General features: G+C 43.9%; 1 protein-coding gene across 4 annotated transcripts in view; it reads right to left on the reverse strand.

Annotated features, from left to right (window-relative positions):
* Positions 1–3,016: 3,016 nt before the first annotated feature.
* Positions 3,017–16,196, reverse strand: part of LOC118291517 (golgin subfamily A member 6-like protein 22) — an 84,909-nt gene continuing 71,729 nt past the window's right edge. For 3 of the 4 annotated variants that reach the window (XM_047329961.1, XM_047329960.1, XM_047329959.1), the window contains 6 exons: positions 14,392–14,501; positions 14,203–14,277; positions 12,953–13,046; positions 12,797–12,837; positions 7,565–7,667; positions 3,017–4,357 (listed from right to left, as the gene is read on the reverse strand). In XM_047329961.1, the coding sequence (XP_047185917.1) occupies positions 4,124–4,357; positions 7,565–7,667; positions 12,797–12,837; positions 12,953–13,046; positions 14,203–14,277; positions 14,392–14,501 (657 nt within the window). In that variant the 3' untranslated portion in view covers positions 3,017–4,123. Of the gene's footprint in view, positions 4,358–7,564; positions 7,668–12,796; positions 12,838–12,952; positions 13,047–14,202; positions 14,278–14,391; positions 14,502–16,196 lie in introns of those variants that run through there. The other variant, XM_047329962.1, reaches the window with a different exon arrangement.

The following is a 16,196-nucleotide window of genomic DNA, read 5'->3' on the forward strand; positions in this document are numbered from 1 at the left end:
TTCTCTGGGGGTATTTGAATTAAATTGATTGCGGGGTTTATGTTTTTGGCGTATTGTATGTATTGTAGTTTAATTAATTCCAAAATATTAACTAAGATTGTCACTGACGATGAGGAAATAACAGTTTTTGGTGTTATGTCAAAGACATATATGTTCTTTGTGGCAGAGCTATCTACTGAGTCTTTCAAAATCAACTGCATCCTGTGTTCATTAGAGATTAACATATGCTCCTGTTTGTATCTTTGAAGGATATGATATATGCATGTACTCTGTGTATATCAAGTGTGAGTCGGAAGCAGCCAAGTTTTTTGGGGATTTTGCAACATTTGGAGCTGCTGAAGGTGAAATACCTGAGAGGACTGAAGTGGAACCAAAAGTGCAACACGTTTTGAAGTTTTGGTCCATGTAGAGCAGCACAAAAGAAAAAGGAAAAAATACTACACACTTCACATTGTCGGCTACAGAGCCCAGAGAAATGTGTGTAAGAAGTGAAAAGACGACGATTTGGTGTCGATCCACTCAAAAGAAACACAGAATGTGTGGGTTGGTGCGGAGAACTGAGGGCTTGTGCTGGGGCATTGTGTCTTTGTCAAAATGAACCTAATGCTAAACAACACATGTAGCTGTACAGTCGATAAAAAGAGAGACCACATAACAACAAGTGACACACCGTGTGAATAACTGTTTCCCTTTCAATTCTTTGCTTTTGGTGACCTAACTTACAGAGGAGACGTGCTGCTGGCCCTCCTTGTCACTTTAGTTTCCTCCTCACCCTCTCTCGCCGTTCTGTCCTCTTTCTTGTTTGTGATGTGACAAAACTGCTAAAGCGTCACAGGGGCTTTTCCAAGTCTCCGCTGTGTATAGGCTGTCAGAGGTAGATGATTCATATTACAAACACTTATCAAACTACTAAAAGGTGATCACTGTAAAGTTCTCCCTCCATAAAAACAAATATCCACAAGTCTGTAGTGATTATGAGACATTGTGTTGAGGTATATACAGTAGGCTTACAGTGCATACACAGGGTGAAAATGCCACAACAGTTATCATTCACCACTATTCTGGTATCACGACTTATACGCGATGAAACAAATGCACATAAAATGACTTCTGTCAGTAACTTCTCTTCGTGGGTTTGTTGTCATTGTAGAGAAAAAAAAATAATCTTTGTGAATGGCCCCGGCCCCGTTGTCTATCTGCTCCAGTTTTGCACTTCAAGTCGGTTGAAACAAACACGGAGAATCAACTGCAAACACCATTTTCTTGCAGAGCTGCCTGTGATATGGGCAAGCATGCCAGCTCTTTGTGTGATTATTAGCATGGGCAGCCACACAGAGACCTACAGAGAAGCCCGGACTGGAGCTGATAATAACACCCACACACACACCCACACCCACCCACCCACCCACCCACCCACCCACCCACACACACACACACACACACACACACACACACACACACACACACACACACACACACACACACACACACACACACACACACACACACACACACACACACACACACACACACACACACACACACACACACACACACACACACACGCACACACGCACACGCGCGCCCCAGTCATTTGTATCTCGCAATAAGGATCAAATAATGCCTTGTAAACACTGTAACGAGTGCCACGATGATCATCAGCTACTCTGTCTCTCTCTTCCTGCGTGGCTGAGGGCCCACACTGTTCAGAAAACAAGCCAGCCGCTAATTTGGGATAAGAAGGAAAAAAATACCGACGTGCAATATTTCGCTGGTTCACCACAGATTTCCAGGGGACCACACATGCAGCGGCGGAGTACCACACACGCGCTCATCTGATGAAATTAGGTTAGGAAGGAGCCTGCTCTGTGCCTTTCTGTCTGTGAGAGAAAGTGGTGTGGAAATTAAGAGCCCGTATGTGATAGTGTTTGAGCAGTGTGTGTGTGTGTGTGTGTGTGTGTGTGTGTGTGTGTGTGTGAGGGAGGCTGACTAATCCCTCCACAGAGCTGAAACGAGTTAAAAACACATCAAAGGGAAGCTTAACCTCTGTGAAACCTCACTGGGTTTTCAAGAACAACAAATGATCATTCTCCTCATTGTTTCCAGGGGGACTTTTTTTCACCGCCGCGCTGCTGACTTTTCCCTCAGTCCTGGGAGTTTTCAAAAAAGCCTGTGGTTTCATTTTTAATGACTGTGCCGTTTGTGTACGCGTGCGTGTGTCTGTATGTGCGTGTGTGTGTATGTGCGTGTGTGTGTGTGTGTGTGTGTGTGTGTGTGTGCGTGTGTGTAAAAGAATATAAATGCATGTGTGTGTGTTTGCACATGAAAGAAGGGTATTTTTGAGTGTGACACGGGAAATGAGGAGAGCCGAGCTAACGAGGACACGCAGTTCTGTGGGGAATCATTAAAATGTACGACATCCTAAACAGATATGTATATACACAGGCGATGAACGCTGAACAAAAAAAAAAGGGGTTTAGAAGACAGATGGGGGGGGGGGACAGGTGGGACAGTGCGAGAGAATCGCAATAAGGAGGAAGCCACTTTTGGTCTGAGACCTTCTCTCTCCCCAAAACTCTCATCATCACGGTGTTATCGTGCTCTTTTTTGGTTTCAGTTCAGACATTTGCATGCTTCTTTTCCTCATCTTTGTTCGCATGAATGAGCACAACTCTTGTCCAACCACTACGCGCATATAAAAAGGCACTAGGAACTGCACATGGAAAGACAGCAGATCAACAGTGTGTGTGTGTGTGTGTGTGTGTGCCATCATACCGTCCATACTATATCTCAGAGAAGGTATTTAACAGTTTTGCTCTCTAGCAATGTCGTTACCACGTGCCGACCTCTGTGTGCATCGCAACGTTCGCATAACATTGTAGGAATTATACAATATGAACCGGTAGCGTTGTTAACCTGTTGTTACAAGCTCCAGCAGGCAGAAATAAAATACTATTGGCATATTGACGGATGTAGAAAAGGAAAAAAAAGAAAAAAAGAAAGGGAGAAATGTGTGACCACTTACAGACGTATCTGTTTATTTTTCTGTCAATACAACACAGTGGCTCAAACACAGCAACAGTAAAAAAAAAAAAAAAAAAAAAGACAAATAGTTCTAAACCATACAACAATATATAAAACTTGTACAATACTAAAAATCCAATCTGCTCAATCACACTCACCCACAGGCACCACTTACAGCGAGACAGACGCTCGCACGCACACACACACACACACGCACACACACACACGCACACACACACACACACACACACACACGTACGTACTGGCACACAAAGACACAGGGCCACATTGACCACAGTGGATGTAGGACACATGGCGCGCAGCTGCAGTGCAGTCAGACAGACAGCGTTACAGCCGCTCACGTCGACATCCGAGGTATGTCTGTGTCTGTGGACGCTGACGTGATGTGCCGTCCCTCATTCATCCAATTCAGTCTGGAATCATCTCCAGTGTGAGACGCAGTCAGAGGCACTGAGAATCTGTGCTTTTTTATCAGTTTGATTCATGGTAGTTCATAAGAACTGCTAAGTGCAGACAACCTCCAAAAAAAAGTAAAAAGAAGGGGGGTTAAGTGCTTCAGTTTTGTCGCAAAACAAGATGAGAGCTACCATTGCTCGCAGCACGCTAACATTTGGAAATTGCAATCGACAGTTTTTTGTTTTGTTTTACAATAAAAAGTGTTAGATTTTAAATCTAAAATGAGTTTTTCTCAGAATAAATCACTTCAAGTCATGGTAGTGGAGGTATTTTTTACGTCACTTTTGAAGATCTGAGTAAATTCCATCATCTGCTGGTGCTGGAGCCCCCCCTCAGGCAAAAAGCACCTGGGGACTTGACTTTGACCTGCAGGACATTAACCTCACACTGAATGCACTCCCCACGCGAGGAGGCGGAGGGCAAAGAGTCGTGACAGGTCAAAGTCTTCAGGGGGCTTCATTTGGTCAGATCCCCCCTTGTCCTCCCAGACCGAGCGTCGCCCAGCGAGGCGGAGACGGAGCTCTGTGCGGCTGGCCTCATCCCGAACGCTTCAGACAAAGCCTGGGACTCACCCGGTCGCTCCAGCCCAGCTCCACTCATCTTGCTTTGGGTTTGAACCCGGTCAGTGTGCCCTGTCGCTGGGTCCAGGCCCAGGGGATTGGGGAGGCGGAGGGATGTAGGAAGGGAGGCGGAGGGGTGGAGGAGGGCGGGCGCCGAGGGAAGCGGGGAGGTGGATGGAGGAGCACCGCTGGGGGGCGGGAGGAGGCGGGAGCAATTGCTCCACTTGTCTACGCCTGGATCTCTCCTCCTCCAGCTGCCAGCGCAACCGCTTATTCTCCCCGCTGAGAGCGTTTAACTGGAGGGAGCAGGAAAGACACACATGCACAGAAGAAGATATGTAATGACAAAGAGATGATAACGTTTCGAAAAAAAACTACCTACACGTGTGACCGTGAAACAGACTGAGGCGGTAAGGAGAGGGGACAGATTGCATTGGGGGGGTCTCAAGGAAGTTAAAACATCACACTTGTTTGGTTAAATCAAGGAAACATCTATCATGTTGATGAAGTAGCTGACGCCCAATTATGTGCTTAATTCATCTTTCACAGTTGGTTTCATGCCTGTTGAAACGGAAAAACAAAATGGAAAAAAAAACCAACATTTTTTTCAGGAGAGTTATTGAGTTCACAGTTTGAAATGGTTGCGAAGAGGTAGTCATGCAACGGTGTAAATTTCAACATGAAAACAAGCAATTTGAGAGATCATTAGACTTCTATTTGACACAAAATCATCCGTGACACAAAACAAATCGCTAGTCGTCGGAACACGATCGGGCTCCCTGAAACACAATTACAGACCAGCTAAATTGAGGTTGTTTTATGTTTTTGGCAAAGAGCCGCTGGGTAAAGGCAGGGCCGACAGTGAGTTAAAAAAAAAAAAAAGAGAAATGTATTTGTTGTGAACCATGGTAATTGTATGCAAAATATGCCAGTCTAAAAATTGTAATAAGGCAGATAAAAGTGAATAAGAGATTTGAGATAATGTATTTTTAGTTAAGAGGGAGAGTAAAATAAGAACTTAAAGGATAAAGAGACAAAGAGACTCGTCGGGTAATGACAGTTGAACTCATCCACATCTGTTTTTTTAGTGTGTGTGTGTGTCTGTGAGAAAGCTGAGGTTAAAGAATGATGTCACATCGACATGTCTGGCCATGTGTGCATGTATATCTTTGTGCGTATGTGTGTGTGTGTGTGTGTATGTATGAGTAAGGGAGCGAGAGAAAGAGAGAGAAACACAAACGGAGATGAGACAGACACATTTCCGCATGGTTCCGCTAACATTACCCTTCCAGACACCATGCGTGCACACACATGCACACACACACACACACACACACACACACACACACACACACACACACACACGCACACACGGTAAATCAGAGCAATGTATTACATCTGATGACTCGAAATAGCTGCGTCTGAGGCTTAACCCTCGAAGAGCCACTGACACGTGTGAAAACTGTCCTGAGATGCTTAAAAAGAGTATTTACTATCTGCAACCGGCGTCCCACAATGTGTTCATTTTATGTCGCGCCAAAAGCAATATAATTTACAGATAAAAACACCGAAGCCGACGTTTATAATTAACTGTACATTCGCGTGGACCTGTTTAATTTTCCTGGCTCTTCGGTCGCTCCGGATGCTTTCCCTAATTGCAGTGGAGGGGGGGTGAAATTAAAAATCACAGCTTGTCTCTTCAACCTTCACATACTGCGGGTGAGCTGGTGTACCGTGTGTGTTTGGATCAAAAGAGTGTGCACAAGTGGGGGACAATGAAAAAGAGAGCGACAGAGAGAGTCAGAAAGACATGGGGGGTGTTTTAATGCTGCTGGATGAGTGTTTGCACTTTTTCATTTGTATAGCTCAGTTTCCATTAATTCAAATTATGAAAACTACTGAGCTCGAAAAGATGAGCGGGAAACAGCAAACTTTGAGCAAATTTCCTCATGTTTGCAGAGAAAAAGTTTTTAAAAATGTGTTTTTCCCTTCCTCTCCTCAAGTTTCTGCTCAGTTTCGGTGCGATGATCTGATTTGAGAATGCTGCACAAACCTTGACCTCCAAGGGGGGACGGCATGAAACACACTGGACATTGAGCAGTAACCAAAGAAACATTAACAGCTTGCCTACTGCTGATCAAGCCTCGACAGAATCTCGTATTCCCCTGATCTTCATCTTTTTCATCCGAGTCGATGGGAATTCACTTAATTCGCATTTCATTTCGTGCGACATTTCAAAAGTTTGTGTGAAATTTGCTTGACAGTCGGACGGGAATGAGGCTTGTGTGCGTGTGTGTTTGTGTGCGCGTGTGTGTGTGTTATATAGCGAGTGTTAATATGTGCCTATGGGTGAATGGGAAAGAAACAGCTCTAACAGTTTGACTACGAGTAAATGAGATGAATCCAAAGCAGGGACAAAGACCTGGTTTACTAATGTGTGTAAGTGTGCAGTTGAATGTGTGTGTGTGTGTGTGTGTGTGTGTGTGTGTGTGTGTGTGTGTGTGTGTGTGAGACCAGTGGACAGTGAATGGAACAGAACAGCTTGTGAAAATGAACTGTCTCTATCCTTCTCTCCAGCTTGTATGTTTGTGTGCGTGTGCGTGTGTATAGACCGTCCACGTTGGATCGATGTGTGTAATGATTCACACTAGAGATTAAGAGGTGCTATTACACACCTGACCTGTTAAACAACACCTCTCTCCTTCCCTGCGTCTGTCTCGTCCTCTCCTCCAGCTTCCTGTCTGGAAAACACTGAGAGCTAATGCCATTTTTGCTTTTTTTCCAGCGACACGACGCAATGCAACATTAAAACTTCCACGAGTGACGGCTTTTTGTCGCGCCCCGTCAATCAGCGCGCCATTCCACAAACTAACAAAAGTCGGGTGAGCCGTTCCCCAGGCCCTGGAGTTTTGGAGAACTGAGGGGGCTGAGGAGTACTTTTGATTCGTCTCTCCTTTGGTGATTTGTTGACTCCTGTGAAGTTCAACACAGTTTTAAAGAATGTCAGCGCTTCCTCAGAATAATTCCTCTGTGTTTTTTTTCCCCCCACATTGTTTTATCACAGCGGGCCGTTTCCCTACGCTGTCACGGAGAGATCAGCGCGGCTGTATTGATATACATCCCTCTCTCAGTTTCATGAAAGGGAAATCATTTACCAGTGGAAGGAGGCGTCACTGCTTTTTCCCGATACAGTTTGTCCCCCCTCCCCTCCCCGCACCGCACACGCACACGCACACACGCGCACACACACACACACACACACCCCCACCCCGCTGCCGACTTTTCACTTTTATCGTAGGAAGAGGAAATGGATGTCTCTGTGCGCCTGTGTGTAAGTGCGTGTGTGTGTGTGTTTGAACTTGGACGCTTGAAAGCTTCCTCTTCTGTGTGAGCTCAACAGCATGTGGGCCAGTGTGCAGGTGCGTGTTTGTATCTGTCGGGTAAAAGGACTGTCAGGCCCTGGCGTGCGCGCGCGCGTGTGTGTGTGTGTATACGTGTCTTACTTGTTGATTTAGCATTCCGATGGCCTCCAGGTTGCTCCGCAGTCTGGTCTGCATTTGCTCGATTTTGCTGAGATTCTGAACCACACAGGTCTGATTTTCCATGCTGTAACACAATATCCACATGCACACAAAGATAAATCAGAAGCTCACTTTGACATTTTTAAGTCTCGGTACCTGCAGTACTGTAAGAAAACAGAATAATAAAGACTGTCTCAATTGTAGTTAAATATATAAAAAAAAGCACATTGAGTAATATGCACTTGCCTTCACTGCGCAAAACTTTTTAACTCGGTGTGCATTTGCATTTGCCTGGAGAAAACAGTTTCAATCGAACGTCCGCAAAAAAATCTGGGGCATGGAATAGAAGTCGGCGTACATCATCTTCATTATAACCATCTTCCTTTTAACTTATTACTAAACTCAAAGATGGGTGAGCAAATGGATTCCTGAAATCATTAAATTATGTATGAAAGCGCACGTTCAACCCGGAAAAACAAAAACAACAAACCCCAAAACGAACGCCACTGCAGCCAGGGAACATTAAGAGTACAAGGGGCCATTTAAGATTTTAACTGTTTATTAAAAAACGCTTGGGAAATGACAAACAAACGTTAGGTCTGCCCATCTTCAGACTCAGGGCTGAATAAGGAATGTCTATTAAATTAACGACGACGGATAACGGCGTTCTGTACGGGCTGAAGAGCTTGCTGCCCCCGCTTTACGCTCTTTCTTTCATGCCCCAGTGAACCTGTCCAGTTAGCATTCGGGGGGGAAGAAAAACCCTTCTAAATACTTCATTGAAGACTTCTTAGCCCATTAAAGTACCACTGTACCTCTCCAATGTTAATTTTCTTCTTCAGGCTGAGATTTGCCGTCAGAACAACGGACGGAGAGAAGGTCCCGCTTTGCTTCAGTCGAAAAGACGAGCGCGCTCATCGAAACGCCAATAAATGCGACATTGTTGTCCTTCTTGTAGAAGACACACAATCAAAAAACACGCACACATGCACACGCACACACACACTCACACACACACAGAAACAAACACATAAGCTTTTCCCCCATTAGTCCCAACTTAAAACAGTTTAGATCCGAGACCTTTTGTGTCTGAAAAGTTTATATGATTTATTTATGTACTGTACGTCCTATCCATCTATGGCGAACATCAACCGAGAGACGATAACAACAACAACAACATGAACAATCGTGATCAGAACACCAATGCAATCCAGTGTATCTCCTAACTTGGATTTCTTCCGTTTGATTTTGGAACAGATCAGTTATAGTGGTTTGATATTTTTTGAGAGATATTCATTTTCTCTATAGGAATAAAACCATTTTCAGTAGTCATGTGTACTATTTGTGCAGCACTAAGTCATTCAGGAAGAGATGTAATGACTGAGTAGTCAAATCTGTTACCAAACAATCAGCTTTCGTGATTTAGCACGAACGATAAAGACAACAAAAAGTAAGGATATATATTTAGATAGAAATAATACACAAATGTGGCGCAGAAAAAGAAAAGAAAAAACGACATAAATTCACCGGTTGCCAACACAGGCCCTAATGTGAACCGCCGTCCATTAACCAACTAACTAATTCAGCTTGGCCAGTGCAAACATTTTTAAATAAAACCTAATTTCCCGCAGATGACATTCATAAACTGAGCATAATTGCCACTGACCGTCACAGATTGGTCAATTTCACACCATAACGACGACACAAAGAAAATCAATGAAGGAGAGAGGCTGGCATTTTTTTCTTCCCTTTGATGTTTTTTTAAATTGTAAATGTGATACAACCGCTGCTGCTATAAAGAACGAAAGGAAAAATAGGAGGCATAAACTTCTAAGCACGCCGGCAAACTCCATGAAAAAAACCAAAGCGCCACATCTCCGCAGATTCCTCCGCATGATTTAAACTCTCTCCTCGGCGGTAATGTGGTCTTCAGCAGATCATGAAGCATCGCCGCCGCTGAGACAACTGTGTGAGATTTATGCAGCCGATGTGAGGAGGCAGCGATGCGCCGAGTGCTTGGCATGGCGCCTGTGCAAACATGTGTTCCCTGTGTTTACACGCAAACATGGCCGGGTGTAATTAGCGGCCTAACCCAATCAGTGTGTGTATAATTACAGTCATTAGTGTCAGAGCCAAGCTGCCATGCTCTCTAAACTAGGCAATAAACATGGCTCCCCCCCTTCCTGCAACCGGTCTCGCACTCATCTTTCTTATTTACTGCTTTCATATTGCTGTAAATTTCATGCAAGCCTCGACTCTCCTCTCTCTCTGTCTCACACACACACACACACACACACACACACACACACACACACACACACACACACACACACACACACACACACACACACACACACACACACACACACACACACACACACACACACACACACACACTCTCTTCGTCTTATCTCCCCTTTCTGTTCCTCTGTCACTTTGGTTCTCCGCGTTTGTACAAATTCTCCGCTGTGATCTCGGGGTTAGTTAGTGGTGCGACTGATGAGGCCTGATGCTTTACGCCCCCCACCCCCACCCACCCGGATGGGTTGTGTCAGACAGTCGCTGAGTCAATGCTGCCAGCAGCACACAGCATCAGTCTCTGCTTTCACTGCTCGGCTCCAATCTGCACCGGTATTTCACTGTTTGAAGACACACTGAGGGGAAATGAGAAAGTCACTTAATTGATTTAAGTTTAATTACTCTAAACTGTTAAGATGAGACACATTTTTCTCTGCTTAGTGTTACACTAGTGCAGTGCCCGTTCAAAATGTGCTTGTAACCTCATTAATATTTCAATATTGTATCCAATCATCCAATCACCATCATCTAATTCCAATGTCAGTGCTGTGTAATGACATTAATAATAATAATGATAACAATAACTAGAATAATAAGTTTGCCAGAAACCTGAAAACACCAGATGCCAAATTCAAAGTGATTTGCTTTGACACATCCACTCGCTTGCCATTTTATTAGGTACACCTATATAAAACTAACGCAGTATAATACAGCCAATGCGATAGATCGCTCATCTTTGCGTCACTTTGTACTACTGTACTGTACATTAACAACGAGTAGGAGTTGCCTGAGCAAGTGATGTGCACATCACAATGAGAACGAGAGCATCATGCAAAGAAACGACAGATAACCTGCGACCGGCCACCATGCGAGTCCCGCTTTGATACGATGTCGGTGAATTTGAAAGTGGGTGATTTGCAGTCCATGTGTTTGATCAATACAATTTACTCTACGTGAGAGCGGTCGGTTGTGGTACTGTGCTTTGTGGGTGCGGGTCAGAACAAAAGGTCGCCATTTTTTTCCATGTAAGGACTTAAAGTCAGAGTCTCTCCGTGTTCTTGATCTTCATATCAAACAATTCTGGAGGGAAGACAAGGTTGATAAGCAGCATCCTCCTTCCAAAACTACGACGGTTTATAGCTATGAAAAAATATTGTTCATCAACTTTTTAAGCAAACGTGGCGAAGAATACCTTTGATGATACAATCTACAATTCACAATTCAAATACAGTGCAAATGGACAGCTGTTTCTGCTGGTGAAAATATGACAGAAAAATCAATTTATAATAATCAAAAAGTATATTTCAATGCTCTTAATTGCAGCGCTATTTCTGCAGTTCTGTCTGTTCTTGTTAACAAGGCCACTAGGGCCATACAGCTGTCAGATGATCTTGCAATACAAGCTGTGTATGTCACCAAAAAAACAAAACTGAAACTAATCACTGAATTTGGTGACAGGCACTTATACTTCGACACAAACAACTTTACACCTTAAACACAACAGAAGCCGCTTTATTTTATCCATTTCCCCGTCCTCTCCATTCCACTGTAACCTATCTTCTTACCTCGCCTACAGTATCTATCCGCCGTGCAAAGCCATGACACTGCTATATAATCGTAATAAATTTCTTTAATAAAGGCAAATCCAATGACAGAACCTTCACACCGCGCTGATCGCTGTCAGTGATAGTGACGGCGGAGAGACACAGCGAAGATATCCCCTTTGCCACCAGTAATGACATTTATACACACTGCGTGTGCTGTATGTGGCTGCCATGCAAATATCGTGACACATCTGTATCCTTATAGATGTATGATTTTCATACATATGGCATTTTGGGTAGGTTCGTGTACGGGGCGGGCGGGGTTACATTAATGAAATGAAATAAATTAGGGATCCTCATAACAAAGAAAAGAAAGAAAATGGAAAAGAAAAAAAAAATGGATGAGGAGACGCTATGGAAGAGGCTTTCATTCACTGTTTTTATCTCATTCCGTGTTATTATATTCGCTCAATCAAAAGCCCTATTACACATACATCTATATGAACTGCCGCTCACGCGCTCTCTCTCTCTCTCTCTGGCTCATTCGCAATTATGAAGCAAAGACAAAGAGAAGCGATTCATCTTCCTGTCGCGGCCCCTTAATGATATCATTAAAATGACTGACAGCTTTGAATAGCATTGGAAATTTACCCCAGTCAAAACAAATCTGATCCGTTTTGAAAACAGCGCCTGGTGGTTCGTTAGGGGAGAGGCGCAACACGAGTGTGTGCATGTGTGTGTGTGTGTGTGTAAAACAGGGTGAGGAGCAGGGGGCGGTTGTTAATGAGGGAGACCTTCAGGGGGTCACACTGGGGGTAAGGGGAGTACTCCTGCAGGCAGGTGCCCCCTGCAAAACACCCTCACCCACGCGCGTGCACCCTCCCCTCACTTCCATCCTACAGCCAATCCCATCTGTGCCACATTCATTTTCATTGCCTTAATGAACATAATAAATATATCTCCTCTCTATTGATGAATGCTATTTGACAGCCATGGGGGTGGCGAGCGGGAGAGGATGGGCCCTTGATTGGAGTGTAATCATTGTTAAAGGCCCAGCATGAATAATGTATTCAGATTGAAGAAGAGACATAACACACACACACACACATTCGGAGAGAGAGAGACATACACAAGTGTCTGGGCCCACGGGGTGTTTCATTCACAACTTGGCACTCCTGCTGTTATTATCATCATCAGCTTTGTTCGGGCTAGATTGTGTGTGAAAGAGCAGACATGGTGGGCAACGCTTTTGTTGTACGTGAATGCTAAACTCTGATCAGCTGGTGGATGCACACAAATGCAAACGCTTATGTGTACGATCACACACACACACACACAAACGCACACACACACACACATGTAGATGACTCACGTTTTCTCATCTTGCCGGATGCCCCGCGCTCGAATCTGGGCCTGCAAACAATTATAAAATGACATAAAAACAAAACCTGTTTGTCATCGAATCTCTTTGCCATCGCATCTCTCCCTATTTGCAGTTCATTGTTTTTCCAGTCTTGCACTTGTTCACCTTGAAGTGTTCCCTTTCTCTCTCCTTCTCATCCACCACTTCTCTCAGTCTTTTCGCCTCCACCTTCAATGTGTCATTAGCCTCCTGAAGATGTCTGACAAAGCGAGGGAGATACAGAGACACGGTTAAGCAGAAAAAAAAATACATGGAGAGGCAGACACAGGGAAAGACAGACGCCTATTATCATCAAGAGACTCTTGTTAACATGGCAGACAAAATATTCTACCAGGAGACTGCGGTGGTGTCTTTGTCTCTCTCGTTCCAGAGCAGCCTTTAACTAGCGGTCCACATTATCTCTGACACACACACACACACACACACACACACACACACACACACACACACACACACACACACACACACACACACACACACACACACACACACACACACACACACACACACACACACACACACACACACACACACACACACACACACACACACACACACACACACACACACACACACACACCTCACAGCGCAGTATAATGAAATGGTGTATTTCTGCAGCCAATTGTCACTTACTTTCGTGGCTATTTATTTTAATACTTTGTAATGCCACCAATTGTCAGACCGCTGATTGATTAAAAATGCTTATTTAGATGTTTTGTTACTAATACACAATGTGAAATTGCTTTATTTTAAGGGAGTAGAGGTAGAATGTTCCCATATATATTGAGGGGAATGTGCAGAACATGAGGAGGAAACAATTGTATTCTAACACACTTTGGTGTAGCCAGTGTTTTCCAGGCGTATGAAGACTGTTACCACCGCTACAGGTTTTCAACACAAAAACATAAGAACGCAACACACACACACACACACACACATTCATACACACAGTGTAAGTTGAGAAAGAGAGAGGGAGAAAAAACGCAGACACAGACAGGGCTGAGGGAGGTATAGCACCGCAGGGGGCGGGATGACAGAAGACGGCTAGACCGCTTTGATCTCTGGAAAGGGGAATATGTCACGCCCATGTCTGTGTGTGTGTACTGTGTGTGTGTGTGTGTGTGCATGTGTATGTGGGAAAACGATCAGGTGCGAGAATGTCAAGAGAGTCCACCTGAATCACTCCACTACATGCACACACAGCGTACATAAACACACATGCACTATAATCGCCCAGTCTCTTCTCTTGAGAAAGGTGACGTACAAATGTACAACACAGGGTTGAGACGGAAACATATCACAAAAAGTGATCTACTGGTGTAGAAACACCTGTTCGCACTGACATAAATACTCACTCGTTCTCTTTGGTGACGATGAGCAGAACCTTGTGTTGGGCCTCCATCTGGGCAGTGAGGGCCCCGCTGGAAGCCCTGAAAGAGGCAGACAGACTTCTGACAATCTAAGTCTTTAAAAATACACTAGGTAAGACTTTTAAAGTACAGTTGTAAGTCTGAAATATACAAAAAACTGTTCTGTGTTTATACTTTTGTTCAGTAATCCAACGGTTGACATGTGTCATGACCAGCTGGCTCTCCTGGCGCAGGTTTACGTTGTCAGACTGCGCTCCCTCCAGCTCTGACCGGAGTGTGTCCACCTACAAAACAAAGTCAAGTATTATCTATCACAAAGCATGTAGTTATACTACAATTTAAATGGTAACAATGTCAAAGGGTTTGATTGAAATCCCTCATCTTATCTCCGACTGGATCGGTGATGAACAAAACCTGGATGATGAACATTCCCTTGGGTCTGAACAGAGGTCTGCAGCTTTAAGATATTGCTTTCTTTCAAGGGAACGATTAACATCTAACATTTGCGTTCCACAATAACATGCTGTTTTAAGTATCTGTCTTACTCACACACACATAGTTTGCACAGCTATTCTTGTTAGGACAGTGCACTGACTTGCACTGGGCAGTCTATACTTAACCAGGACCTTTAGCTTTATTAGGACTGGGTGGAATGGCCCGTGTTTAAACAGGAAAAGGTCATGTACACACACACACATGCACACACACACACACACGCTCCATGCAGTATAAATGTGGGGCAAAGGTGTGTATTATAGAAAGGTGAAAAGGGGGGATACGTGAGGTCCTTAGATGGGAAGCAAGGAAAGGGTGGAAATAAATGTCAGAAATGGAGCATAATGGCAACACAACAGAAAAAGAATTAGGCAAATGGGGAATAACTGGGGATGAAAGTGGTGGCATTTTGCAGACACAGGTAGAAATTGCAGGGGTGAGGTATTAAGGAGGTACAAAGGAGGAAAGATGGCGGATGGGGCAAAGCAGAAGCAGCTGGAAGACAAGACTGGAGAGCGGAGAGGACGTGTGTGTGTGTGTGTGTGTGTGTGTGTGTGAGCGGGGGAAACAGGGATGGGATGGCACGCCAAACTGCTGACTTTTTCATTCCACTTATCAGTCAGGACCTCTCCAGGCCTAAACTCTGGGGACCCCTGACACATTACCCTTATCGCCATGGAAACACCTTGATACACCATACCATCTCCCCATAAAAGACTTGGGCAAACATGAAAAAGTTTCCAATATGATTTTATGTGTTCAAAAATGATCATTTGATTAATCTGAAATGTCAAAATATCAACTGCTGCATGAGATGAATCGTGTAGTGTATGTCTGTATGTACTGTATGTATATTTTGAATTCCATAAGAAAAAGATATGAAATACATTAAAATATCTTCTTGCTGATGTGTGAAACACCAAGGTGTTAAAGGCAACACAAGGATAGTATGATGCTCAATGAAAACACACACACACACTCACACACACAAAGTCTGTGAGATACAGTATTGTATGTGACCTGAGCCATATAATGATAAAGGTGCAGTCCAAGAAGGTACCGATCACAGGGACTGTGGAGAAAACCCTGTGGAGAGGGCAGCGACACATAATCAACTATTCATATTTCATAATGTGAAGGAGAAGCACATTTTTAATTAGATTAGGATTAGGGAGTGGCATTTCGACATATACAGCAGTGAAGAGAAACTGTGGGAACAATGAAATCATATCGAGCAAATCATTCAATTTTGAAGTGCAAACTGAGTCAGGGTATTAATTATAATTACTTTAATCAACAAGGGAATAAATACGGTTAATCCCCTGTTGTTTGTGATTTCATTCAAGTTTTGGTTCATGCATTGATGCATCTTCACGTGAAGAACTCATTGGCCAGAACCACATGTTAATACACCAATATTAATTATCTACAAAAAACAAAAGCAGTATCAAATTGTACCATTCAAAAGCCGACACCCACGCTGA

Source organism: Scophthalmus maximus, chromosome 21 (genome assembly GCF_022379125.1).
Source record: "Scophthalmus maximus strain ysfricsl-2021 chromosome 21, ASM2237912v1, whole genome shotgun sequence".
In the NCBI taxonomy this organism is placed as follows: Eukaryota; Metazoa; Chordata; class Actinopteri; order Pleuronectiformes; family Scophthalmidae; genus Scophthalmus; species Scophthalmus maximus.